This window comes from Semicossyphus pulcher, unplaced genomic scaffold (assembly GCF_022749685.1).
Source record: "Semicossyphus pulcher isolate SPU_LCO1_2020_fin unplaced genomic scaffold, fSemPul1.0.p SCAF_4, whole genome shotgun sequence".
Classification (NCBI taxonomy): domain Eukaryota; kingdom Metazoa; phylum Chordata; class Actinopteri; order Labriformes; family Labridae; genus Semicossyphus; species Semicossyphus pulcher.
This window is the reverse complement of record NW_027211715.1, coordinates 21389207-21415317: the sequence shown is the minus strand read 5'-3', so window position 1 is coordinate 21415317 and position 26111 is coordinate 21389207. Positions and strand designations below refer to the sequence as shown.

Below are 26111 nucleotides of genomic sequence, written 5' to 3'. Positions count from 1 at the left end.
TTTCAGAGCGCTTTATCATCGTTTTCATCGTTAAGGCCCATGACATAAAAATCAACACTGAATGGACTTCAGATGTTTGAGAGCCACTGCTGGACAGATGTTTCATCTCTAGAGAGAGTTTAGATGATGCGCTTCAATTCAGAGTGAAAGAGGCGTCGGTGTAAGGGTCTTTATCTAACTGGGACTGTTTAACATTTTAACTTTTTTTGACACCGAATGATATGATGATCATAACAAACAGTGAAAGCAGCCAAGTACATATTTTAAAAGTTTGAATTTAGAGTATTAAGAGCAGCAAGTGTGAAACATGTTGGGTGCTTCCTGGAATTAGACACCATTTCTTTTGATTTCTAATACACACAGACCAGACAGAAGTAAAAGATTTCTGTACACTATCTTCAGTAAATATCAATTAGTTCAACAAATTAGTCCTCATTAACAAGTGCCTTAGTATAGTTTAGTCTAAACAACCTCAGGTCCAACTTCTCAAACAAACTAGGTAGCAGTAGCCTGAGGTAGCTGTGTAAAATGTGGCGGTATGACCAGAGGGTTGGTAGTTTGCGTCTCTGGACTGTTTTTGAAAAACTGACTGATTAGAGAAAACTTTATTCTTCCTCATTAAATACCACCGGGGTGTCCTTGGCGAAGTGCCTCGGGATCTTAACCCCCAGTTTCTGCCTTCTGGCTGCCGGGTGTCGAAAAATGTGCTTACATTTACAGCGAGCTTATGGGGAGATTTTTGCTCACTGCCAGAGATTGGCAGTGAGCAACTTCATTTATTTTGTGTGGTTTGAACATGAAAATGATGATTTGTGAAGCTTGTTAGAGGAATCCAAATACTTACCTCCAGCAAATCCAGTCAGCTTGAAGTCAGCCAATAGATTTCATTGAATAAAACAGTAATTGTAGGTTCACATTCTTGTCTCTCCTAAGATGATGATAATGAACTAGTTAAAGGTACATTCCCTCATGATAAACCTAATCACAAGGCAGGTTTGGACGTGGTGAAATCAAAGGCCAGTCTATTTATGCCATATGATAGAAACAGTCTTCTATATCTGCCACTGTTAAAGCTAACAGTATGTCTTAATAAAAGAAGTAAGTTAACTCGATCCTCAAAGAAATTTGACGTAACTCATCCCAATGAATCAGCAGTAACTCATAAATGATTATTGTGGTACTGACTCATTCATCTTGAGTGATACTCATTTTTTGGAACACTTTAAGTTGTAGTCATTGATTACAGCCTATGGTAACGTTGATTGTTGTAAGGGTGGCGGCTGCAACGGCGATCATGACGGTGCATGTCTGTTGAAAAGAGTTTAAAAACAACACAATTTTACACAAAAATATTAATATAAAGTATTAGCAGCAATTACATGCAATGTAATGAGGTGTGTCTTAGTTGTCCAAGTGAGTATTAACATCTGACATTGATTTGAGGACACTGGGTCATATGACATGGAAGCTATTGGAAAAAAACTAATTTTTTCTATTAATAAATTTTATTAAAAGTGCGTCTTTTACACCGAAATTTACGGTATTTGTTTTGTATTAATGCAATAATTGGTTTCCTCAATTGAAATGAGTCGACACTGGAGTTTAAGTTGACTCAACGAAGCTCATCTTACTTTTCGAAATAATCACTCATTTTAAGTTCAACACACTGAATGGAATGGGTACTGTTTACTGAATTTATTTAAGTGACCTTAACAATAAATAAAACAGTTAGGTTTCTTCAAATGGTTTGAGTTGAACTAACTTAGCAGGTTTGACAGTGTAAACGGATACATAACACATGTTCTCTAAACACAATCATTTCACATGACTTGAAACAGTTCAGTTCTTTTACTTACTTTTCCCAAGGTAATCGGTTTCATCATTTTTAAGTAAATTTAACTCATAAGAGTTTACAGTGTATCCAACTAACAAATTGAGAAAGCTCTGAGAAGAGGAACCAAAAAGTAATTTCAACCGTGCTGGAAGGAAGCAGAAAAGGCTTTTAGCGCACCAGAAGAGAATTTAGTTTGTGTTCTTTTGCATGCATCACATTACCTTTGCCAAACCAATCCAACTTACACCGAAGTCTGTCATAGACCACATACTATCTATTACCAACATTTGTTGACCTCTGGGGTCCATGGAGCCTGTGTCACATCACCAGACAGGATTGGCTGGTGATTGATGATCTGTCTCATCACGGCCACAGTTACCTGCCACAGCTCAGAGAGGACAAAACCTTTGGGCCGGGCCAGAACTAACTTAATTCTTGTCATCCGCCCCTTTGCAAGTTATGGGAAAAATGGCCCAGACTGAAGAGTTTGTGAGATGAGAGGAGTGGGACTTGAATGGAGCTAAAAGGAGAAAGGAACTGAAAGGAAAAGGAACTCCGTCAATGGGAAGGGGGCAGGAGAGGCTGAATGCACGATTGCGTGGTCTACAGTGTTGATATTTCCCTCAATGGTCGCTTCTAAACTGAGCGATTTAAGCCACCCCGACACACTAAATTTGCCCTTTGTGCAGGCGGAGGCCCCTAGCTGTCGTGATGCAAGGTGAGGAGGCACTGGGGGCAGATGGAACCTGCTTGTCACCTCAATGGTCTCTATTCTCCCCTCTGTGTGCCCTCCCTGGCCCGCCCCGCCCATCGCCACCATTCACCCGGCGCTCCAGTGGGAACGTCCAGAGACCCCGCGCTTTGGGACGGCCCCATATAATGAGCCCCGCTGGATGGCTTGAATGTGGCACCATTGTTCTACCCAGGGCCATTAAACCACCTCCTGGGCAAACAAGAGCGTCCCTCTTCCTTTATGGGGCCCAAGAAGGCAACAAAGAGTGGAGTCATTGAGACACAGAGGGGCCGCCCTTTGTTTGGTGTCCTTTTTGCTGCTCCTCAATGCCTGGGCTGGGAAGGGGAGGCTCCTGTTGGTCTTTAGCGCTCCTCATATCGCCACAATCCCTTGTTTGGCCGAAGTGGAGATGTGAACTTAATTGACTTAAGTGGCCCCAGTGCACCGTAGCAAATAACCTGGAGGACGTACAGAGAAGGTATTGTGCATGCGAAAGTGTTCTTGGCTGTCCTAATAGTGGTGAAAACCTGTGAGGAAAGTTTAACGGCCCCTGCGATCCAGGCTAATGAAACCCTGGAGAATTTTATACCATGTGATTTCACCTGTGAATTGTAGCTGATACTACAAGATCACAAGATTCCTGTACAGTGAAATGTTTTCACGAGCTCTTCAAGAAACTGTAAATCCTTACACATACCAAAGGTAATGAAATCATTGAGGCCTACCTCACATGACAGACAACTGTAACCACTTACATAATAGACCTAATTAACTGAACAACTCTCTGTTTCTGCTTAGGACTTTTCAACGGAGGACTCAGTTAGACACCTAAGATGTTTCAGATGCCTTCCCTGCGTGGCCCTCATGACTAACATTCTTGCCATTAAAGGAGCAGTGAAAGTCCTTTAGATATGTAGAGGCTAAAGCGCTGCAGGGCAATGTCAGAATGCTCCATCCTTCACATCTCAACAGGCCCTGACCTCAACCTCTCCTCCAGCCACCATCCTGGGCAGTGAGGCTAATTAGCCGAGGGCAGGTGCTGAACGCCGGGCTCCTGAGGAGAGGTTAAGGAGAAGAGTCAGCACCTCCCTGTGTGCGGCTGACTGGCTTGCTGCCACCGTGTCATCCATCCTGTAGTCTAATCGAGTTATCATATCAACAAATCTCCCATCAGGGGCCCCGCAGCTGACACTCCCAGAAAGAAACCCAGAGGGGGCCAACAAATTTCTAGCAGCAGGACGCTGGGGAAAGGAGCCGGCCTGCTAGGCAGCAATGAAAGGTACCTGCAGCCTGCGGTCAAGCTCCCCTCTGGGGACGACGCTCACGCTGGGCGCCATGCTGGGGCGGTTATTCGATTAGGCTGCGTGTTATGTGGGCAAGTCCATTCTGTAGCACTGTGGTCGAGAGAGCCACCCGCTGGGAAAACTGTTTGAGTTACCATGGGGAGAGAGAAAAAAAGTCTGCGATAAAAAGCATCCAATCGGAGAGGAAACATACAATGTAGAGACTGCGCTGCCTGGGTCAAAGGGATTGGAGGAAACACATTAAAAATATGTCTCCCCTCTGTTCTAGTAATTGTCTTCTAAAGAATCAAGATCAGTCTGAACTAGAGCTGGATTCTTTTCCCCCACGGTCTGTCAGGCATCTGTCACCTTGATAAAGTGAAAAACACGACCAAACTAAACATATGTGCCAAAGTTTAAGTATTAAAAGTTTAGTTTAAATAAATGTATATTTGTGGTTTTCTGTGAACTCCTCCCTTCACATCAAACACACATGCACAATATTCTGCTTTCACTCCTGCACAGAGAAGCACACAGCAGGGGTCAGTGGGAGAAGGGGATAGCTATGTTGGCCCAAGAGTTGACCTGCCACTCCATCGCTACCTGCTGCTATGGCACAATGGAGCCCCTCGGCGAGTCGCGTCAGGAAGAAAAGCCAGGCGGAGAATGAGTCAGCTCGAGCTCCACAGAGAAGAAGACTCTCGTCTATCCCCCATGACCACTCTGTCATCCATGAATACTATTTACGCCACGGGAAGTCTTTTCTCTAATAGACCCCCCCTGGTCTCTCTTCTTCGCCTCGCGCTCTCGCCACATTCACGGGGGCCCTTCTTGTCTTCTGTGTTCTGCCTCATCCTTTTCTCTTCTCTCCTTTCCTTTTTTATGGGCTAAATCAAGAGAGATGCTCCGCAAGCATTGCAAATTGATTACGGCGCTGAACATTTATTACATGATGGCTGGGGGTCTGCATGGTAGAGATGTGAGAGAGAGAGAGGGAGGGAGGGAGCGTGCTGGGGAGAGAAATGTGGGCTCATCCTCAGGGTCATCATTATGATCACACACACTCTGTCAGTGTCACAGGGGATGGCTCCTGCACACGTTTCACAGAGGACCTGTTGGAAAACTAGGACAAACTATGAAGACAACCGACTTATGTCTCTTAAGCAGAAAAGATGTCATGTCATTGCATGAAAACTTCCAATGTGAGTGATTGATTGACTCTCTGTGAGCTTAGAAACCCTCGTATACACAGTGTGAAGCTCAATAGAAGGATAGAAACATGCAAGGTGGTCAAGATAAAGACAAAGCTGGAGCTACATCTTCAAAATTCATGCAGTTAATCTTTCAACAGTTATCCCACAACCAATGTTTGTTTTTTGGAACAATACATTCTACAATTAACCAAGTCTTCCCGTCGACTCTTTAGCGTGTACTTTGACACCTGCAAGTGTAATAATGTCATCATGGGATGTTTCACCTGATATTCTTTAAGACGTCTCTTTGAGTCTCCGCAGAGACGCCAGAGACAGCGTAGGAGGAGAACAGTAGTATTCTCCAGAGGGTTTCTGTCACTTGTCTGAAGTCTCTGCACTGAAGTAGAAATTAGTCAGTGTCACTGCAATGTAACGCCACTTTTAAGTGGTTATCTGCAAGATTGTGTTCAGAAAATGTAACAGTTTCCGTGACTGTACAGATTGAATAATTGCAGTGCAACATTTTATTAATACATCAACGTCAAAGGATTGAGACTTTGATGCTAAATAAGAATCAGGTACTGATACAGCTCAGTAAGCATGTGTGTTCACTGTCTGTGATCAATTTAAATTAATACTAATACATACAGTATCTACACGGGTTCATCTACATAAAAACACAAAGAGAAAACCATTGGCAAAAACATCCTTCCACATACACAGTACGCACACGTACGTCTGACCCTAGAAATCTTGGCCTCATATTTGATCAGGCTGTGTTTTTCAATCATATAAAATCCCGATATATCTTTCATTTAAGAAATCTGTTGTTTCACAACCTGATGATCATTCATGCTTCTATATCTTCCCAGCTTGACTGTATGCCACTTTTCACCTGCCTCAATAAGTCGTCCCTGGAGTCTACAAATGGTCCAGAACGCTGCTACAAGCTGTAGGCCAGGTCCAGCAGGACGACTCATCACACCCGTCTTACCTTTGTACATTGGCTTCCAATCAATTAAGGTTCTTGTTTTCACATATAGACCCCTGCATGATCAGACACCTGTGTATATTTTTGACCTGCTCCATCCTTATATCACCAGTGGAACAGTTAGGTCTTCTGACCAGGGCCAGCTGGTGGTTGAGAAAGCAGCTGAATTATTCAACCCAGCCTTTGACCACTCGTTGTCATTTTGTAAAGTTGTGTGCTTTAAAGTCTGTTGTTTATATTTTATTGCTTTTCTGTTGGTTTTGATCCACTGACGAGACAAAATAACTGCTCGTACACTGGGTTGATTGGCTTGTTACCTTGTTTTCAGTTTACACACCTGACATTCGTATGCTTAACTGTTCTTGGGCATGTGAGCGACCACTTAACCACTCTCGGCCTCTGACAGTTGCTTTGAGTAAAGAAAGCGGCTAAATGTTTACATTAAATCCATCCAACACACAGAAACACAACCTCTTTAACCTGTTACCCCCCAGTTCAATCCTACATAGAGCACCAAAAAAGAGAGAGGGGAATACATTTTTGAGGTGACCTCTATTGTGGCCGGATTTAATCCTGGCCGCGGCACCTTCCAGCCGGACAAAAGGATTGTGAACGACAGGAAGCCAGCCCTCAGTTCTCCCAACGCTCCTCACAAAGCTACTGCCACCGGGTTATGATTAGAACATCAGTGTGGCCCGAAGAGCTCTTGCTGGGAAAGATGCAAGCTTAGACCCACGCCAAGCCAGGGCTCCGCCAGTACTTTGAAGAATAGAGAGCGGGTGAAAGAGTTGGCCACAATGAATACCTAAAAAACCCCATTCAGGCAGACCTTGAGAAGCACAGGTTGCCTCAGTGGTCGGTCCTCCCTCTCCTTCTGTTCCCTTCTTCACCTTGGGCTGAGAATTTGCTGAGGTCTGCGGGTTCCTTGGAGACCCTTTAGAAAGGACGACAAGACGGGGGGCGAGACTTTTACAGAAAAGCTTCTTCAAATCTGGCGTGGCCCAGACCTGGCCCAAGATGCTCTTGCCGCTCCGCAAATAGCCCGCATCAGCAAAAAGACAAAAGGAACTTAACAATTATTAGATTTAAGGGCTGGCCACAGTGAATGGGGAAGTCCAAATGAAGTCATTGTACGTTGATGGAGGAGGTGGGGGTTAGCTGAGGTTCAGCTCCAGAGCAATACCCAGGTCTTGAATAATTAACCAGAAACAGCTATTAATCTTGACCAATGACAAAACAATGGGGACGGACCAATCATTGATGGTAACATCCACTCTGGGCACCTCGGCTCACAGCTGCGGGACCATCCCTGACACTGGGGAGGAGGGGCTGAGGTAGTTTAACCACAATGTATCAACTTCACTGGGAACCGTGATGGATGAATTGCAGTTCTATGAGGAAGGTGATTGATAAACAAACCTTCAAAACCAACAAAGCCAGTGGGGAAGACCTTACTACACTGCGTTTCGCTGACAGTGCAATTTCCTTGTTTGGTAAAACTTGTCAATGAATCACAGAATTTTCTGAACGTAACAGATGGAAGGGTAAACAACTGGCACAGAGGTGACCAAAGTATAATTCTGTTATCAACAACTGATCGCGCAGGAATGAAAATAGATCGTCAACCCCAGTCTTAGTCCGTCCAATTAGTCACATTAGGCACCTTCAATGAAATCGAAATGCAAAACCACACTACACTGCAACAGCACAAAGTAAAGTGATGTTGTCAACTAATGACTCTAAAGGAAGCAGCAAAACTATGACACCACTTCTAATGCTCGAGCGGAACTACTGTTCTGTGGGGAATTCTGTTATCAAAACACCCTCTAAGAAACTTGACATAAACTTTACAAAAACAAACACGTGAAAGAAGAAAATAGAAAAGACGAGGAAAGAGGGAAAGCCAAATCCACCAGCGAGGCATGTAAACCTGCAGGAAATCCGCACATGTAGCAACTCCACACCCTCAGAGCTCAGTTTATCCAGTCATGCATGGTTATGAAAACATAAATATTGGAATTTGCTGCTCTCTCATATCCATGCAAATAGCCCGAAGCAAGTCATGAGAAATGTGAAGCCAGCAGAGATAACATGAACACAACACGTCAACAGAGAAGTCTTTCACAAAATGTGAAACCACATGAATGTCAGAGAACCACTTGTTTTTCCAGTATACTTACATTTCTTAAAGACAGTATGGTAGCTGATAACTCCTGTTGATCAAGTAGAAGTTACCTTGTGTTTGAGAGGGGAAATGTCGACTTATTTTATTGCTAATGTAGTTTTAACTTTGTCTAACGAACTCCATCAAAACACCGTTTAGCTTCTAAAATCAAGATTGAAACAAGGTAGCCACAATGCTGCTCATCAATGTGACGTAAATGTGAGGACACGAAGGATCCAGCTCAGTGTGCCAGCCCCACATTCTGGTGGCAACAGGTGAGACTTGGGAACATCACATCAATCAGAACTGGCGACCCCCAGGGTTGTGTACTCTCCCCACTCTACCTCTACACAAACAACTGCACCTGCGTTAAACTCATCAAATTTGCAGATGACACAACAGTCTTCTGTATAATCTAGGATAGTCGGAATACAGACAAGAGGTTGACCAGCTGGCCTTCTGGTAGAGTCGGAATTACCTGAAGCTGAACTCACTTAAAACTGGGAAAATGAGCACTGAGTCTGTCTAAACAATCTTGCAGAGTTCAAAGTGGGCCTCCAACATAGACATCAGCAGAAACAAGGTCCAGCAGAAGATGTACTTCCTGCACCAGCTCAGGAGGTTCAACCTCCCTCAGAGTTTCTTCACATATTCATTAATGTCTGCTTTGGACCCTTTACCTAACAGGACAGGAACAGACTGTAATAAGTAGTGAGTAAATCTGAGCAAACTGCAGCCACGTCTGACACTATCTAACCGCATGGGAGAGACTGAGGGAAGATAAAGAGGGGGAAAACAGGGGGAATCCTGAGAGACTTGAGCCTATAGGAGGCAGTGGTGGGGAGGTGGGGAGGATGGCGGGTGGTGGTACAGTATGTGGCAGACCCCTGGCACACACGCCAGCTCCACTTTCCACGCTGCTCACTCTCCTGACGCTGTGCTCCCCCGATGCCCCTGCCCTCCTCCAAGCACCGCTTTGTGTGCCCGCATAATCTCAAAGCAAAGGAGGCGACGCAGGTGGTCCAATCCCTGCGAAGCCCCCCTCCCCATCCACCCATCTCTTCTTTTTCTCTCACCCTGTGCCTGTACTTGTCTCTCTACCCTGGCTGCCTTCATCCTCTCCCTCTTCAGTCCCCGGCGTGGCGATACAAAGAGACACCTCCCTGGCAGAGATAAACCTATTTTAGAGATGCCGAGGGGGAACCTGACGCTCCCTCCCGCCTCTCCTTCCCTTCATCTCTCTCTCTCTCTCTCTCTTGCTCTTTCTCCCAGGGAGAGCTCTGCTATGCTGGGCTTCAAGCACCATTAGCGCCTCAGTGGTGTGTATATTCCTGTGTTTATGTGTGTTTGTCTTTTCCTGCGTGTGTGTGTGTGCGTGTGTTGAGGAATTTCAAAGGGTTCCGCCTCTATAGTTTACCAGTCAACCTGATCCATGGGGGACAGAGGAGGCAGGGTGGTAAAGGGAAGGGACAGTTTCAGTGTTTAAGTTTAAGTTCCTTAACATGCAGGATGGTTCAAAGCAGGGGTTCAAGGGGTGATTCATTGCAATTCCATCCATCCATTCTAGCCTAAAATGTCTCTTTAAAGGGATAGCTCGGATTTTTTGACACTAAGTTAGGTTGCTGGTAGTGTAGGGGATGCATAGCTTACTCACCAAGTCTCGTGGTCGGAGTTCTGACCGGTTCCGAACGTAGAATAAGTAGTTCCGGCGAGATGCCAGGGTCATGAAACCAAAACGTTAACCCTACAAAAACAACACGCAGGCAGTGGTGATCCATTTCCAACACAAAGTCATCGTCCTACGATTTCATATACTGCGCCGTTCTTTGGGCACTATTTTCTCTCTTGACAAATCCAGTATCACTACGCCTGTGGCAGGCCGGTTTCTCAGGTAAGCTGACCTTGTAGCTGTTTCATGTTGACTTTCCTCTCTGACAAGAAACGTCGTCTCCCAAGTTACCAATTCCAGTGTGTTCTCTTCAAAACAGCTGATGGATCGCGTCACCTGAGAAACCGGCCAGTCGTACTGATACTGGATTTGTCAAGAGAGAAAATAGTGCCAAAAAAGGCGCAGCGTATGAAACCCTAGGACGATGATTCTGTGTTGTTTTTGTCGGGTAAAACTTTTTGGTTTCATGACCCTGGCATCTCACCTGAACTACTTATTCTATGTTCGGAACCATGCAAGAACGACCACGGGCTCGTTGAGTGAGCTAATAGCTTTGCATCAACTACACTACTAGCAAGTATTTCATTCAACTTGGTGTCCAAAAATCCGAACTATCCACTTTTAGAGACCAACAATGCATCAAATCCCTGTAAAATGTCAATTCAATGCAAGGTTCCAATGTTAAAATATAGTCACTTTGTTTCATCCATGGGGGGCAGAGGAGGCAGTGTGGTGAAGAACAGGGACAGTTTAAGTGTTTGGGTTCAGGTTGCAATTGGTTAGTAATAATGTCAGTCCTTGACCTGCAGGATGGTCCAATTTCTGTGTTTTGTGAGGAATATTTTGGAATTTTTGGTGGTTTGAGCTGAAAAAAACCCCCCTTTCTTTTGAGGTGGGAAACTTGCAAGTTTGCCTCCCATATTTATGGTCATAAATGACCTTAAAACCAGATCAAACAGGCTAAATACCTGTAATTAAAGAGAGCTTGATGGCATGTTTAAAACCACCTGCATGTTTTTCTTCTTGTACCATCACACCTCAGACAGTCTCACCGAACTCCTTCACAACAGAGAGGGGAAACAACCTCTGCATCACTGTGTGAGAAGTAATTATCCTCTTCAGTATACAAGGACAAACTCCGTATCACACGGTGGGAAAACACTAACATAGTTTTGCTTTTGCCCTGACATCATTGTTTTCGCACCCACCTCCCCTTCAAACAAATCAGACATGGAAAATTGCGTGGTATTCCCCCCTGAGCGCTCCCAATCACGGCATCAAAGGCATGACGCAAGGCCGGGACAAAATGGAAGCCATTATGGCTAATTAGCCGCTGCCCTTTAAAGCACAGGGAACCTGCCTGCTGCCGGGGCTGTGAGTGTGTGTCAGAGCAAACGCCACTGACAGCTCCCACGCTACGGAGGAGACAGAGGGAGGGAAGGGAGGGGGGAGAGGTAAAAAGGGGGAAAAAAAGAGGATGAGGCAGATTGTGAATGAGCTGGAAAGCAAGCATTCAATTTCTTTTTTTTTAAATGTTTCCTGCAAATAATGGAGGAAGTGCGCAGGAGGAAAGATGGGGAGGGGGAGGGGGGGTCATTGGGAGATGGAGCAGGAAAAATTGGGGTGGGGTTTGGGGCACCGAGCTACACGTGATGAAAGGAGCTCCTTCTTTCCCTGGCAGGATCCACACGGGCATTCTTCAAGCTCACCCAAGCAGAACTCAGCTACACACACACACACACACACACACACAACTCACTACCCAAAAATTCGCCTATGTCCCTCCACATCCTCTCCACCCTCCTTCAACTTTATCACACACCTGAAGGCCTGCCTGCTGCCCGATTACCCCCCCAATCCTCCGCTCATCTGTCATCATGCTCCTATGGTTACAACAACCCCAAACCACACACACACACACACGCAAACACACACAGATGGATATAGATAAGGAGAGGACACACACGGTTACACACACAAACACACACTGAAAGTCCGTCACATGCACAGTTAAACACTGCACGCACCCCTCCCCCCTCTCAGCTTGTGTGTGCAGGTATGAAGGAGTAATTACTTCTCCATTCACTTTCTTTAGTCATTTCTCCGTGTTCGTTTTCTCCCTGTTGATTTTAGAGTTGCTAACTGTGCAAGAAGATATCTTTCCAATTGTTTCTCCATTTCCTCCCGAGCCCCAAGATCTCCAGCAGCGCTATAGACACCAAGAAGAACAGAAGACGAGGCCTCATCTTCCACCCACATACCCAATCTGTCCGTCCCAAACGAGCGCCGACAGACGATTTCCTTTGCGCCGGGATCCTTAACCCTCTTGTTCCCAGCCCCAAGGCTGTTGGTGGGAGACTCCGGGAGGGGTTAGAGGTCCGGCATCTTTTCACACACCTTTGGAGACATGAAGAGCAAACAAACCTCAGGGTCTTTATCACTGAAATCTAAACCGCACGGCTGATTTCATGTCTGTGGTGCGGAGGCCGGGGGGACGCAGCGATGACCACCTGTTCTCTGCGTTTCCTCGTGGCCGCCTTTGTCATGGGCTTTACATTCTTTCAAACCATTACAGGCCCAGGGCGAAACTTAAGCTTTTGCCAATTTCTCCCTGGCCGCCCCGTATATGAGAACCTATACAGTCCCCTTTCAAAGGCGTCTGTCTTCGTGTGAGGGGAATTAAAAGACAGAGAAAAGGGTTATCGTAGGTTTCTATAGGTCGGACAGTTTCAGCACGGGTATCACGAGACCCGCCGCTGATGAATGATATTGGGGAGTATTTTTTTTTTTTAAACAAAAGCATTGATTTACAGGGGGGTCTCCTTTGTGCCGGCCCATTGAAATAAACTGTGTCATGGAAGCGTTTATTGAAGGACTTTGGGGGCTTTAACAGGAGACAGTGAAAAGGGCTCTTCATACATACAGATTCCATCAACCAGCTATAAAAAGTGAGCGGAGAAGAGTCTCATTTATGGGCTAACGTGGTTACATTTTACTGCTCGCTGGCATTGAGGCAGAGGAGGCAGAGGAGGCAGAGAGGACGCCTCTTTTGTTCGCCGCACGGCTGCAGCAGACAATGATCGAGGCGTGTGGAGCGCAGGAATGTCCTTACTGTAGACACTCTCGGAAGTCGGGGTTCGAGTGTGCGTCTGTCTGTCGCTTTGTCCTTGTGTCAGTGTGTGTCCATTTTCGTGACAGATAGGACTGTGGGAAAAGTGGCCTTACAAACGGCGCCTATTGTCTCCCCTCTATTTATTTCATGGCGGTTCATTCCGCTGATAAGTGATGGAGAGAAGCGTAGATGAAACAAATTCAATCCAATGCAGCATTGTGACTCGCTTACATGAATCACTTCTGATTAGCCTCAAGCCTGCATGGCCGGGACGTTGGGGAAAGTACACAATCACGCAGGAGGCCTCGCAGGAATCAGGAACCGTTAAAGACCAGTCACTCACTACAGCGGCGTTCATAAACCTCACTGTCACTGTCGTCACATAGTCAGCCATAATGAGCCCTGACTATTATTAATACAGGCCCTGAAGCACTCCCAGCCACATCCAAGGCCGCGCCATAAAATATGTTAATCAAATCGGACCCTTGGGGGCCCCTCAAAGGGAGCTTTAACACAAATTGAATATCACTGATGGCTTCAGAGGAGGGGTCGGTTTGGAAGGGGGGAGGCCCTAACCCTGTTAGTCACACGGGTCGGGGCTCAATGATGCTGCATATTTCCAGTCACTGTCAATTACTCTGATATCGTCTGTGGAGGGTCGCATGCAGCCAGCGCTTCAGGGGAAAGAGAGAGAGAGATAGAGAGAGAGAGTGCTCAGCAACTGGTGGCTGCTTCTGTGGAGCACGTGGGAAAATCAGAGGAGGTGTAGGCATGTGTGTGTGTGTGTGTGTGTGTGTGCGAGAGATTTTGTGGCCTTCACAACTAATTGTCAGCCGCTGTCAGACCAAGGATGCCACACGCTTATCACGCTAATGGTCGAGTTAAGGAGGAAGAACATGGCGGCTTTAGATTAGTGGATCATGTAAATGATCTGATTCAGCAAATCTATGTCAGCTCTACCAAACAGAGTTATTGTGGTTTTAAAGGTTTCGACTTCGGTCTATAAACAGTATTTGTCTTCCACGATGGCAAGCAGCAGACCATAAGAGACCATTTATGGAAATATTAAAATGAATGAAAAATAGATCTGATGTGCAGTTACACATCTCTTCCTGGTAGTATTGAAGCAGCTCTGTGGCTTTGAAAGGAGCAAAACTCCATCGACTGACAACACAGCCTGAATGAAACGCTGTACTAGTGTCTTTGCATTCGCCTACGATGCACCAAGACTAAGTAGTTTACAGTGACTGAACGTGCAGTTTTCCTTTTTTCCTACCTAAAAGTGATGAATTGCGACGTTTACAGAGTTATAGATTACACCAAAGTCAAGCTGATTACTTTATCTGAGATCATTTAGAGAAGAAACAGAACTTGTCGATGCATTTTCCTTTTCCTCCTAAGAACCAAAAGGTGAATAGCAAACTCATACTTTAAACTTTTGAACTTTAGATTTAGGTCATACCACATCTGCAGAGAAGAAAAAGAGTCATAACTTTTGCCCTAAATTCAAGACACAGTTAAACTGGATGATAAAGAGAACTTTATCACTCCCCTTTTTCCTGCTCTGAGAACTTTTTTCCGAACTTTCAAAACAGCCACCTTTGAAGTGTTTTTTTCCTTTGGCCTTTTATGCATTATTCATTTGTTGCTACTTCCTTCCACAAAGGCTGAATAAAGGGGCAGGACTGAAAAATATGTGGAGGGTCAAACTCCACATTCCCTTCAGCAGCCGAGTTGAGAGCCACTTTGTTTAGATATCAAATTATTTTTTATGATTAGCAATGAAAGTTAATAACGTTTCTTAACATCTGTTAACAAGTTTTTCTTTCTGCCGTGTCACCGCCCGGTGCCATAATACAGTATGGGTAGAGTCAGGGAAAGATGGTAGGTATGGCAAATGAAATATAATCTAAAGTTTGGTAAAGATTAGAAAACGAAAACAAGGCTTGAAATAATAGTAAGCTTGTGGTTTGGTTTAAAAATAGTCAGGATCGGGGCATCGGTTTAGCTTAGCGGTTAAATCATGTGTCCCATATACAGAGAGTATAGGCTTCGATGCGGCGGCCCTGGGTTTGACTCCCACCCTCGACCCCTTGCCGTGTGTCATTCCCATTCTTTCTTCCCCTGTTTCCAACGCTATCCACTGTCCTCTCAAAAAACTGAACTTTTTGAGTGTGATGGTACATAATGTAAATTAAAGTGAGCTTGAAAACGTCATCAAACAAGCTGCCCTACGATGTACACTTGCCTTGCTGTCTTACTCAGTCAATCATCTCCTTGAGCCTGTGACTTATCTTATCTTTCAGGGATTGCTGCTACCTTACAGCTCCTGGAGAACAAAGAGAACAGAGGGCTTTATGTATTTGACCACACAACACAATAGCATCAGAAACCTGCCACTTACTCCTCTGACGTCTCAGTTCCTCTGCCCACTCTAGGTGGCAACTCTACAGCTTTCAGGATAATCACATTGGGCCTATTTCTCGTAAAAGCTTGGGTTTACATGTCCGTGACCAAACAAACACAAACACACACGGAGCATTTGTCTCACTCATGATGCAAACTGGAGCTGAGATAACTGGTGGGAGTGTTTGAGAATACACTCCACAAAGGTGAACTTACAGTAACAATTGAGGTGGGAGGCATGGAACACACACACACACGCGCTTAGAAAACACACACTTTGGCTTTGTCTATGCGTTTGGAGGACAGACAGACAAGCAAAGACACTCACACACTCTAAGTGACACGGACAAACTCCTTATTGTGCACACCCTCAAACAATTATTGCATGCTTTGTGTCTACGGCGCCTCGTGGTCGTATCTCTGCGGCCAGCTCCTTCCACGGCTCCCGCCACTGGCTCCAAACGGGGAAAGAGGATTAACCGCTGGTCCGCGTCACAGTTAAGGCCGCTTTTTTTTTGCGTGGACGGAGCAGAGGGAGGTGGGATAATGCCATTTCATGTCTCTGAGCACCGGCATGATGCAATGATTGTCAGTGGTGAAACACTTGAGTGCAGAGAGAGAGAGAGAAACTAAAGCTCAAACAAACTCAGAGGAACGAAGGAAAGAACGTGACCCGGAGGATCTTTGGGTGAAATTGACGAGTGAAAAGAATTAGTTGCATATCAAGCCGCTTCAGCTGCTCATACAGAAACTTACATTAACTTTTGTCTCACTGTTATCCCATTTAATCACTCTGTAAATACGTAAGAAATTCCTCTGAAGAGCCTCATCAGTTGTTTTGTTGGTGGGTGTGCAGGCATGTATTTTCCTGTGTTGTTGGAGCGGGCTTCGATGTAGGAGTGCAAACCTTTTTCACATTGCTCAACTGGGTCACCAATTAATGCCGTCCCTGCAATCAAGCCAATAAGGCAACTGACTGAAAAAAAAAAATCGTGAGGATGATTCAATTAATAGTGCCCTGTGATTGACAGGCGATCAGTCCAGAGTGTACCCCGCCTCTCGCCCAATGACAGCTGGGATAGGCTCCAGCCCCCCAGCGACCCTGAACAGGATAAGCAGTATAGATAATGGATGGATGGGTGGGTGGGTGGATTAATTAATAATTTTGGGTATTTCCAACTATTAACATGCCTGACATCCAACTATAGGATATGAGGGATTTGTGTTTTTCTGTCGGCAGCCCATGTACAGAGGCTACAGTCCTCTATCCCACCCTTGGCCCCCCCTTGCTGCGTTTCATCCTCACTCTCTCTTCCCCTTTATCCGACACTATCCACTGTCCTCTCTATAAATAAAGGCATAAAAGGCCCCAAAAATAATCTTTAAAAATATATATATCGGGCTTTGGGATGTTAAAATTGGCATTCATCCCTTGACGGGATCTGTGCGAACGTATAGAAGTTATATCAATAAAAGATACATCCTTTTTTTCTATATTGACATTCATGGTCGGGTACAAAGTGTATGTACATGTTTTCTATTAAATGATTGTGTGTATATACAATGTGTTTTCAATGTTTATTCATTTTATGGCACCATAAATATACCTATATCTATATATATTCAGGAATAATGTAACATAGTTGACCTGTGATTGACAGGCGATCAGTGCAGAGTGTATCCCGCCTCTCGCCCAATGACAACTGGGATTGGCTCCCGGATAAGAGGTTATAGACAATGGAGGGATGAATGCGAGTGAAACTACGTAAACTAGGGAAACTACCTACTAAATAGGAAGGAAATTAAATGTCAAAAGAATACATTCAAATGAGTATCCATGGAAACACAGCAGGCCTTCTGAACGGCGTCACACCCAGCAGTTAAACACATCCAGGCGACTTTCTCAGCAGGACTCTCATTTGTCGAGGAGTTTCTTCTTTCACATCACATCATCGTCATTTCCCAGGCTGAAGTGTGAGCCATTAAATCACCGAACACAAACACGACTGTTTGCACAGTCAAGACTTAATCCATCAGTTTCTGCGCACACTCCTCCCTCCTCTGTATTTCATGCTCCTGTGTGTGTGTGTGTGTCTGTGTGTGTGTGTGGCCTTGAAGTTAACATTACATCATTAACACCACCGTCATGACTTTAGAGCAACAACAGGCAGTGTGTTGATTCACTGACATCAAACTCCCAGACTCCATCCCTGCTCCATCAGAGTGAAAAAGAGCCGAACATCCGGACCTGTTTGATGTGTTCAAGGGTCAAAAAATCTGGTTTCTCTTTGCCTTCATCTCAGAGGGGCCCGAGCCTCCGCCGAGGGGCCGTTAAAAACAGGAAAATAAAACCAGCCACGCGAGGGCAGAGCTCGTAGATCATACAGCCAAACAGCGTGTAAGTTGAATGTGTTAGGGGTGTGTTTCGCTCTCCCGCTGCACTTCACAAGTCTCCCTGGGCCACCGTAATTGATCTCAGCCTCACTTGCATGAGCAAAGAGACACCAAGCCCCACACAAAAAGGATGATGTAGTGAGAAACGAGTAGTTCGTACGCTGCAAGCGTGCTCACACGCACATGAAGACATCCATATTGTAGATGAACTCAGAGCGGGTACCTACTGTAGCTTCTCTTTCTCACACACACACATACAGCAGTGCAAAAGACAACCCAGTAAATCATCTCATCCCATATGGGAGCATAACCAGATTCAGACTGCGCAGTGTTATATGCAGCTGAAAATCATGGCAACACTGGAAACTGCAGCTGACTGTGACCTCTGACCTTCTTCTGGAGACAGGACAGGGAAAGGACGAGCGTCCTTTTTGACCACATCACCGGAGCAGATGTCAGTTTGTATATTTGGGGGTTCATAATTCTTCAGAAAAAAGTGAAGAAAGGATGAAATATTCCTTTATCGCTTGAGAAAAGTTCTCCCACTTTTTATGCTGCAACTATTTTTTCCCCTTGAAAAGTTTGCATCATGGAGATACATGGTTTCCACAGGTCAGCAATGTTACACGGTCATGGGGTGAATATGGTCAAATCAAGCTGCATATATCCCATAATATATTTATAATTTAGAAATACATAAGCTTTATTAATTAATTTTCGTTCCTTTGATTTTAGACCATCACAGTTGCCTTGGGCTCAGTGGTAGTCGGTTGGTTGGTGGTTCGATCCCCAGATCCCTCAGTCTACATGTGGAAGTGTCCTCGGGCAAGACACAGAAATCCAAATTGCTCCCGGTGGCATAGCCAATGGTGTGTTATTGTGAAGACTGATTGACAGATGGGCACTTTTACGGAGCAGCCCCTGCCATCAGTGTGTGAATGTGTGTGTGTGAAGGGGTGAATTTGACATGTAGTGTAAAAGCAGCTTTGAGTGGTCGGAGAGGAACGCTGAAGAGGGTGGAGGATGACAAGCACTGTAGCCTCTGTACATGGGGCGTCTGCTCTTCTCACTCAGCTAAACCAGCCTCCTCTAATAGGCTCTTTACTTGGCTTTAACGCATTTGAGGGGAACAACTGATTATTCCTTATTGCGTCAAGACTGGTTTCAACCTAAATGGACACATTTATGGACAAGAAGAGAGGATTCCTTGGCAACCCATCGATGCGTATCATGCACGATAGAGGTAACCTGACAAAGGCGGTGTAAAAGATATAAGAAGGCAAAACAGACAAGAGAGGGAGTGTGGAGCCTGGAGAAGAGGCGTTTAGTGCCTGCGATGTCATTGTTGGACAAGGACAACTTGTTGCGACATGGATGAAAGTGTACCGGCAAACATGCGGACAAAGTCTGAGCAGATTCAGAGCAGCAAATTAATATATTTGCAGATTGCTGAAGAACCGATCGATATGATGCAGAATGTTGGAACAACATAGCAAACCCTGCTGAACGAGCTGAGCCTGCAGGAGGCCACACATGTGAAAAGCTAACATCAAACTTTTCATATGTACTTTCATTTTACACTTTTGACAGCTTTTAATTATCTTTCCTTCTTATAAGGGTTTCTTGATTTTCGGGGGACATATATCGGGGGGACATATATCGGGGGCCCTGACCTTGCGGTTGGGAAACTTGGCTGTGAAGGATGAAAGCAAGAGGCTCCGAAGTGTTCATGAAGTACCTCTTTGTGCGATATCAAAACCAACCAAACTGTCACCGTTGGCAGTTGTTTGGACGTTGGTGCGGTGGGAACTTGTTTGTCTGGTCTATTTGTTTGTTGTGATGGTCTCTGAAGGGGGGGAAACCCTCCCACTCAATTGGCCTTGGGATGGAGAGTAGCTGGAGGACAGGTCACACAAAGGCGCAGTGTGACGGGGTCATCACTGTCACCGCCCAGAGTTGGGGGATGTGCCAACTCTGTAACTGACGGCTTGGTATGGTTGCCATGTCCTGCTCTCCTCAAGTCACCATGCCCTCAAACCATCCACCGACACCCCTCAACAACATGTTTACCAACCGAAACCTGGGAGGATAGGGCTATATAGGCATGAAAAAGCCTACGTCTAAAAGGCTGCAGGCTATAAAAGAAACAATCCTCCAGCATCACAGGACCACCTTTGGTAGGGTTCTTGTTTTTGAGTGTGTGTGAGGGACTGGGCTGGTGAGAAACACGCTGGATTTACATAGCAGTCTGCGACTTCAAACGAGGTGGCTGACATTTGAATGGGCTGGTGGTGGGAGCCTCTGGTGGGGTTTTTGTTGCCATGCGGGGTGAGCCAAGGAAAGTGGGCACACACTCTGCTGGGGATTTGTGTGTAGACAGCCTGTCCTGTTTACTGGGCCCACAGGTTACCATAGGAGCCCTGTATGAAAGTGAGCGAGCGGGAGACAAAGAGGGAGTGTGAGAGAGGAAGATGTAGCGCTGGATAGGTACTGAGTCACTGGGTGCGCTCCTAAGAGAGGACAGAGCAACACTGATGAGTAACACGCTGATAACAGGGGGAGTGGGTCCGTGAGACCTGCATGCTCTTTTGTGAGAGAGTACACATGATTACAGGCTCCATGACGAGAGCACTGTGAGAAGTACGAGGAGCCAGGTTGCCAGGACCCAAAACTCTGCTTCTGTTTGGTGTCTCTGATCCGTTTTTGAAAGATACTTCTTGACGTAAATGCAGAAATCAAAGTGCTGAAATTGCAGCGGAATATAGTCGGACAAGTATGAAATTTGGCATTTGGAGTAAAACATCAACTGATGTATCGTGTCTACATCACCGGCTCCCAACATAAGGGTCATCTCCTTTTACATTCAGGGTTAAAATTCCTTCGAACAAAGCACCTTAACGACCATAACCGTTGATGTGGGTTAGAAGTGCACACTGCTTTATTTTAAGGCCTCACACTCCACTGCTCTGCGTAAGCTCTTCTATTCCCGAGCCAGTAGACAGAATTATGTGCATTTGTTGCACTTGGCGAATAAAAAGTGTCTGTCCTTCCCTCTGTAATTACTTGATCTCAACATGTCACATCGATGAAGAACAAAGATTAAAAAAGATCCTAAAATAAGTCGGGACAGCTGCGGCTAGACTTCTGACCACGTCCAACCATAACAGTGTCAACCTCCCGAGGAATAAATGTTAGCTCAGCACACAGGGAACCGAAGGGAAAAACCCTCGGCTCCTGACAGGGAACACCTGTCCGAGTGAGTGTGTACTCTGGAATGAGTGTGAGCCTGTGGGACCGAGGGAGGAGAGCATGAGTCTGTCTGTGTACAAAATCTTCACCCAGTCAGGGTCAAACATGAGTCTAACATAAACTTAAATTAGAGAGCTAACTTTTATTGTATTGTATGCTCGGGTCAGGATTCAGACTGTATATACACGCCGCTCCACTTCCTCCCACACAGAGCCAACACTTCTCTCGCCCCCTCCCACAGCTTTCCTTTTCCCTGCCTGGCTGCTCTGCTGCCTGGCTGACGAGCCGTGCTGCCTGGCTCGGTGGCGGTTGCCCTGTCTATCAGTCTATTTCCAGGCTCAGGGCCCAGCGCCGAGGCAGGCAGGCAGGCAGTCAGTCAGTCAGGCGGTGTGGTGGAGGGCAGAGGGGTTGATGCGTGTGTCAGAGAGGCGCTCTCCCACATTCCCCCGGCGGCTGGCAGCAGGCCGGGCCTGCGGAGGGGGGTTCGCCTCTTTCTCACGACCTCTCAGGTTCCTGCGCTCATCTGGGAGCTATTCATTTCCTGCCAGAAAACAGCCTTCCCCTGCAACTGCAGGAGGAGGGGAGAGGAGGGGAGGGAGAGGAGTTTGGCTTCAAAATGAGTCCAGGGCTTGGTACAGCAAGCCCTGGGCTTAAATCATAAAGCTCTCGCTTGTCTGGGCTGCAATCAAAGACAGCCCCAATGACGGGCTGAGAGAGAGAGGGCGAGAGAGAGAGAAGAACCATGAGAGAAAAAGAGAGAGAGGACCATATGGTAGCACTTAGGGAGCCAAGGAGGAAGCAGAGGGGCTTTTTTTCCCTCCTTTCGCTCCCTGCATGCACGCGGAGTGTGGGAAAAGTTAATGGACACGCATGGCAGCTAACCCCCCGGTCGTGTTGTGACATGTGTGCGGTCACTCCGGCAGCTCGGCCACTGCACTGGGTAATTGGAGAGGCTCGTAAAGCTGTTCTCCGGAGGGGAAGAGACCACTGAAGATGTTGGTGGGAGGGGGGAGGAAGGGGAGGAAAGGAGGAAAAGAGGGGAAAGGCAGCGAGGTGGGGTGGGAGGGCTCAGCAGCTGGGTGTTGTCCGGGTCACACCACGTGCCTCCCAGACGTCCCGTGTCCAGCTGTGGCCCCGGGGCTCAGGGCAGGAAGCTCGACACTGGTCCAAGCACAGCTGGAATGCTGTGGGAACGTTTTTTTGTATGTGTGTGTGCCGCTTCGTGCGTTTGCGTGGAGAAGCTGTGACCCACAGGAGGCCGACTGTTATCCCGTGTGGTAGGCCTTTCCTTGAACCCCCCCCAACCCCACTACCTCACCCGTTGTGCCCTTTGGCCAGGCATGTCCTCACCCAGCACGCTGCACAACACACTCACACACTAAATATGCACACACAGGCACGAGCACACACATGGCTTCAATCAAACAGGGATGCATGGCCCCCCGTAAAAAGGTGTGATGGAAATTCAAAATGATGGCACTTATCCACACTTTGTGCCTCTTAGCATACTGATAATTGCAAACACCTGCACCCCCTCCCCGCACACACCCCCTTCAAAGCAGGGCCACACTCGGATAGCTGGAGGGGGCACACACACCTGGGCAGAACAGAGCGCTACCACATGGCTCAGCGGTGAGGTGTTTAACGTGTCCTGCTGCTGTCGACCCCCCCTGGCATGAAGGAACTCCCTCAGCTCTGATTTAAGACGCAGCCTGCGGCTCCTCTCTGCTCCGCACCGTCAGGAGATTAATGCTGCTAGCCGTTTTAAAACAGCGGAAATCCTCATAATGATGATTTCTTAGCTTGATCACCTCAAATAGTTGGTTGGTTGTTAGTTTAATAAATATTCTGCCTCTTTTAAAAACCCGTAGTGGAAACAGCCAGAGCATCACGTGCAGTAATGACTGCCCATTTAGCTTATCGTCATAATAAAAGCGACATTGATCAAACCCTGCTAGCCTGACAAGCTAATTGACGCACAGAATTAACCTAAAAGCCTCTTTAATTAAATGTCCTTGTGCTTTAATTTAAAGAACAACTATCAGTATATATTCAATGTTCTATTAATTAGATATTAGCCGCGCTCTTTTCCATCTAAGACGAACACACACAGCAGCCAGTCAAGCTCCACTCATTGATCTTGCAAATACCAATCAGATTGCAATACGCTTCTTCGCTGCTAGATGGCGTAAGTGACCTCTAGATGGCTCCAAAGTTTCCACCAGGAGAGGCGAAGCTGCAGGACGATCAGCAAACAGCAGTAGGTAGTCTGACTTTAGTTAGATTAGGCTCACCTTTTTAGATTATAGAATTACTTTAAGACAACAGTTCACTGACAGTCTGGTTCAGTGAGACATACACGTGCACCTAAATAAACAGCACACTTATTATAGCAGATATTAAACCGTAAACATGGTTAGAGGACAGTCTCTCCCACTTAATAATGCCTGTGTTTAACATTTATACAAAGCGTTATTAATAATGCTAGGGCTAACAATGTGGGTGTGAAATGAAAATGAGTTTGCTGCCACTTGTTGAGTGCAAAACGTAGTTTTACAACCACATGCTTATTTCATGTGTTAGAAAGAAAGTATTTCCAACATAATAAATAGGACAGCAAAGTTGCAAAGTCACTGCTAGCTGCTATAGCAACACTATCAGGTGGATGTGCGTAATATTGGCAGTTTTAGGCACGAGGATCATATTAATGACACAGGAACAAGCGCGTGTTTTTTGAATATCTTTACAAATTTATTCGTCTTCCAAAACGAAGAACATCATAAGAGCATTGAACATATCTTTGGCATCACACAGTAAAAAAAAAAAAGACAACTCAAATATATAAAAAAAAATGCAGTGAACGGACTTCCACGATACAGATCTCATTTCAATATGAACTTTACTCCCTTGTTAGCTGTACAAATATAGTGCATACTCTCTCCATTGTACAAGAAAAAACAAATTCAAAACAACTTTTCTAACATTAAACAAAGAGAGAACTATTAAGTGTCATTTTAAAGTCTTTATGGTCCTTTTCCCCCCTCCACTGTTCACCACGGTCTCCACACTGAGTCCGAGTTGCCTGACGGGGCTCCGGGGGAAACCGCAGCCGGTACAGGCACCGGCGTGCTGACGTTGTTGGCGTACACGGGGATAACGGGGCCGTTCGGCGCAAATGCGGCGTTGGGTATGAGGAATGCAAACTGTCCGTCTGTGGCAGGCACGATCTGGAAACCGCCGTACACTTTGGTGGCGTCCGAAGGTAAACTCGCCGGCGAGGAGCCCCCTTTGCAGGACACCGCGTTCATGGGCAGGACCTGCGGGGACGAGCTGGGGATCTGCACCATAGACTGGCCGAAGGAGGGGTGTGTTGGTCCAGCGCTGGGGGGCAGCTGGTGCTGGTGCTGATGCTGGCTGGGGTAATTCATAGCGTTGATCTGGGTCATGCAGTTGGCCAAGTGTCCGAGGAGCCGCGTTCTGACCTCGGTGTTTACGCCTTCGCAGGTGGACAGGAACCGGGTGACTTCATTCATGCACTCGCTGAAACCGGCACGATATTTTCCCAAGACAGTGGGGTCTGTGTTCAGTGCAGCTGCAGAGAAAATAGAAAGGTATACATATAAGTCAGGGTATAAATGCACATCTTGTATTAGCTGTAAAAACTGTAAAATATAGAACCGTGTCAAGCTGGATTGTTATCTCGACTAGACGCACAGTCATGAGACAGATTAGTCTGGGAAATGCGACTTACCGGTCATCTGAGCCCTCTGGAGGTTCCGGAGATGCTTCACCGTCATCTCCAGGATGTCCGCCTTCTCAAGTTTAGAGTGTCTGGAGCTCTGAGGGGACGGGAAACACACATGGTTAGGATTACGCGTTTACTTTCCCACTGTTTGACAGAGTCAGTTCTGTAATCTATTAATAACCAGGACACTTAGTGAGTACTTACATCTTTTTTGAGCGCATCCAGGATGAGAGTTTTCAGCTGCCCCAAGCTCTCGTTGATTCTGGCTCTTCTCCTCTTTTCCATGATGGGTTTTGATGACTAAAGATAAAAACAGAATCACATTAGCTGTCTTGTTTCGTGCGTAAAACCCCTCGCTTTGGATGAGGAGCTTGTGCAAAACTGAGTTGAAAATAAAACGCTCAAAGCCGTTTGTTTTTAAATGACACTGACAGGAAAATGTTTTCCAATAAATGCTTTGTACCAACCTTTCGGTGCTCGGAGGCTGTCTTGGGTTTATCCGGAGTTGTGTTCATGCTTGCCGGGGTTGCAGCAACCGGAGAGGAGGAGGTTTTTTCCATCATATCGGCAGGCATCTTTATATCGGAAATATCCCACAAAACCACAGCAAATTACGATCCACTGGTGTGAGGAAAAAGGGACGAGGAATATTTCAAGACCTCTTTCCCTCAAGATATCCTGAGATGTGTGTAAAATCCGTGTGAGCGTTGCGCAGACGCAGCAGCACTTGTCAGGAGCGGATGCAGAGTCTCTCTGTTGGGCTCTCCGCGTGTGGCTTGTATTTATATCTCGCACTGCACGCGAACGGCTCGTGTGAAACTTCCCAAACTTTCTTTCCCACAGTAACTTTCCACCAATCAGGGCGAGGGACACGCGGCCCAAGGGAGGACGGCTCGTGGTCGGCGCCCTCCCATTGGTTGTTTGGCCGCTTGAGCTGGCGGCCAATGGCGCGAGGCCCGGGTTCAGGGCACAGCCGGGGAAACTGCCTTCAGTCTTCAATCATCGTACCGTTTACATATTAACAGTGGAGCCGCTGACTGGGCAGCGCCACCGGGAGCGGGCAGTGGACTCTTTATCTGCCAGACAACAGATAACAGCGGAAACATAACTATAATAAACCAAAGTCATAATAAAAAGATGCCAAAATGAACCTGTTAGAGCAGTTTATTATCATTAATAATCATATTAATGATAAAAAGAATGTGCTAAAACCCACAATCTAACTTGTGTTCAGCCTTAAGCATTAAACTTTGACATGTCCCCACACAAAGTTAACTTCAAACTCTTACAGGACGTTTTGAAAAGTTAATAAGGAGTCCTTAATTAGTTGGTAACAGT

The 26111-nt window shown here is 46.1% G+C and overlaps 1 protein-coding gene across 1 annotated transcript; it reads right to left on the bottom strand.

The window, feature by feature from the left end:
• Nucleotides 1-23755: 23755 nt before the first annotated feature.
• Nucleotides 23756-25502, bottom strand: her6 (hairy-related 6). The gene is made up of 4 exons (XM_069679856.1): nt 25241-25502; nt 24978-25073; nt 24780-24867; nt 23756-24620 (listed from the first exon to the last, which is right to left on the bottom strand). The coding sequence occupies exons 1-4, from the start codon at nt 25346-25348 to the stop codon at nt 24079-24081; spliced, it is 834 nt and encodes a 277-aa protein (XP_069535957.1). The 5' UTR covers nt 25349-25502; the 3' UTR covers nt 23756-24078.
• Between the last annotated feature and the right edge of the window lie 609 nt (nt 25503-26111).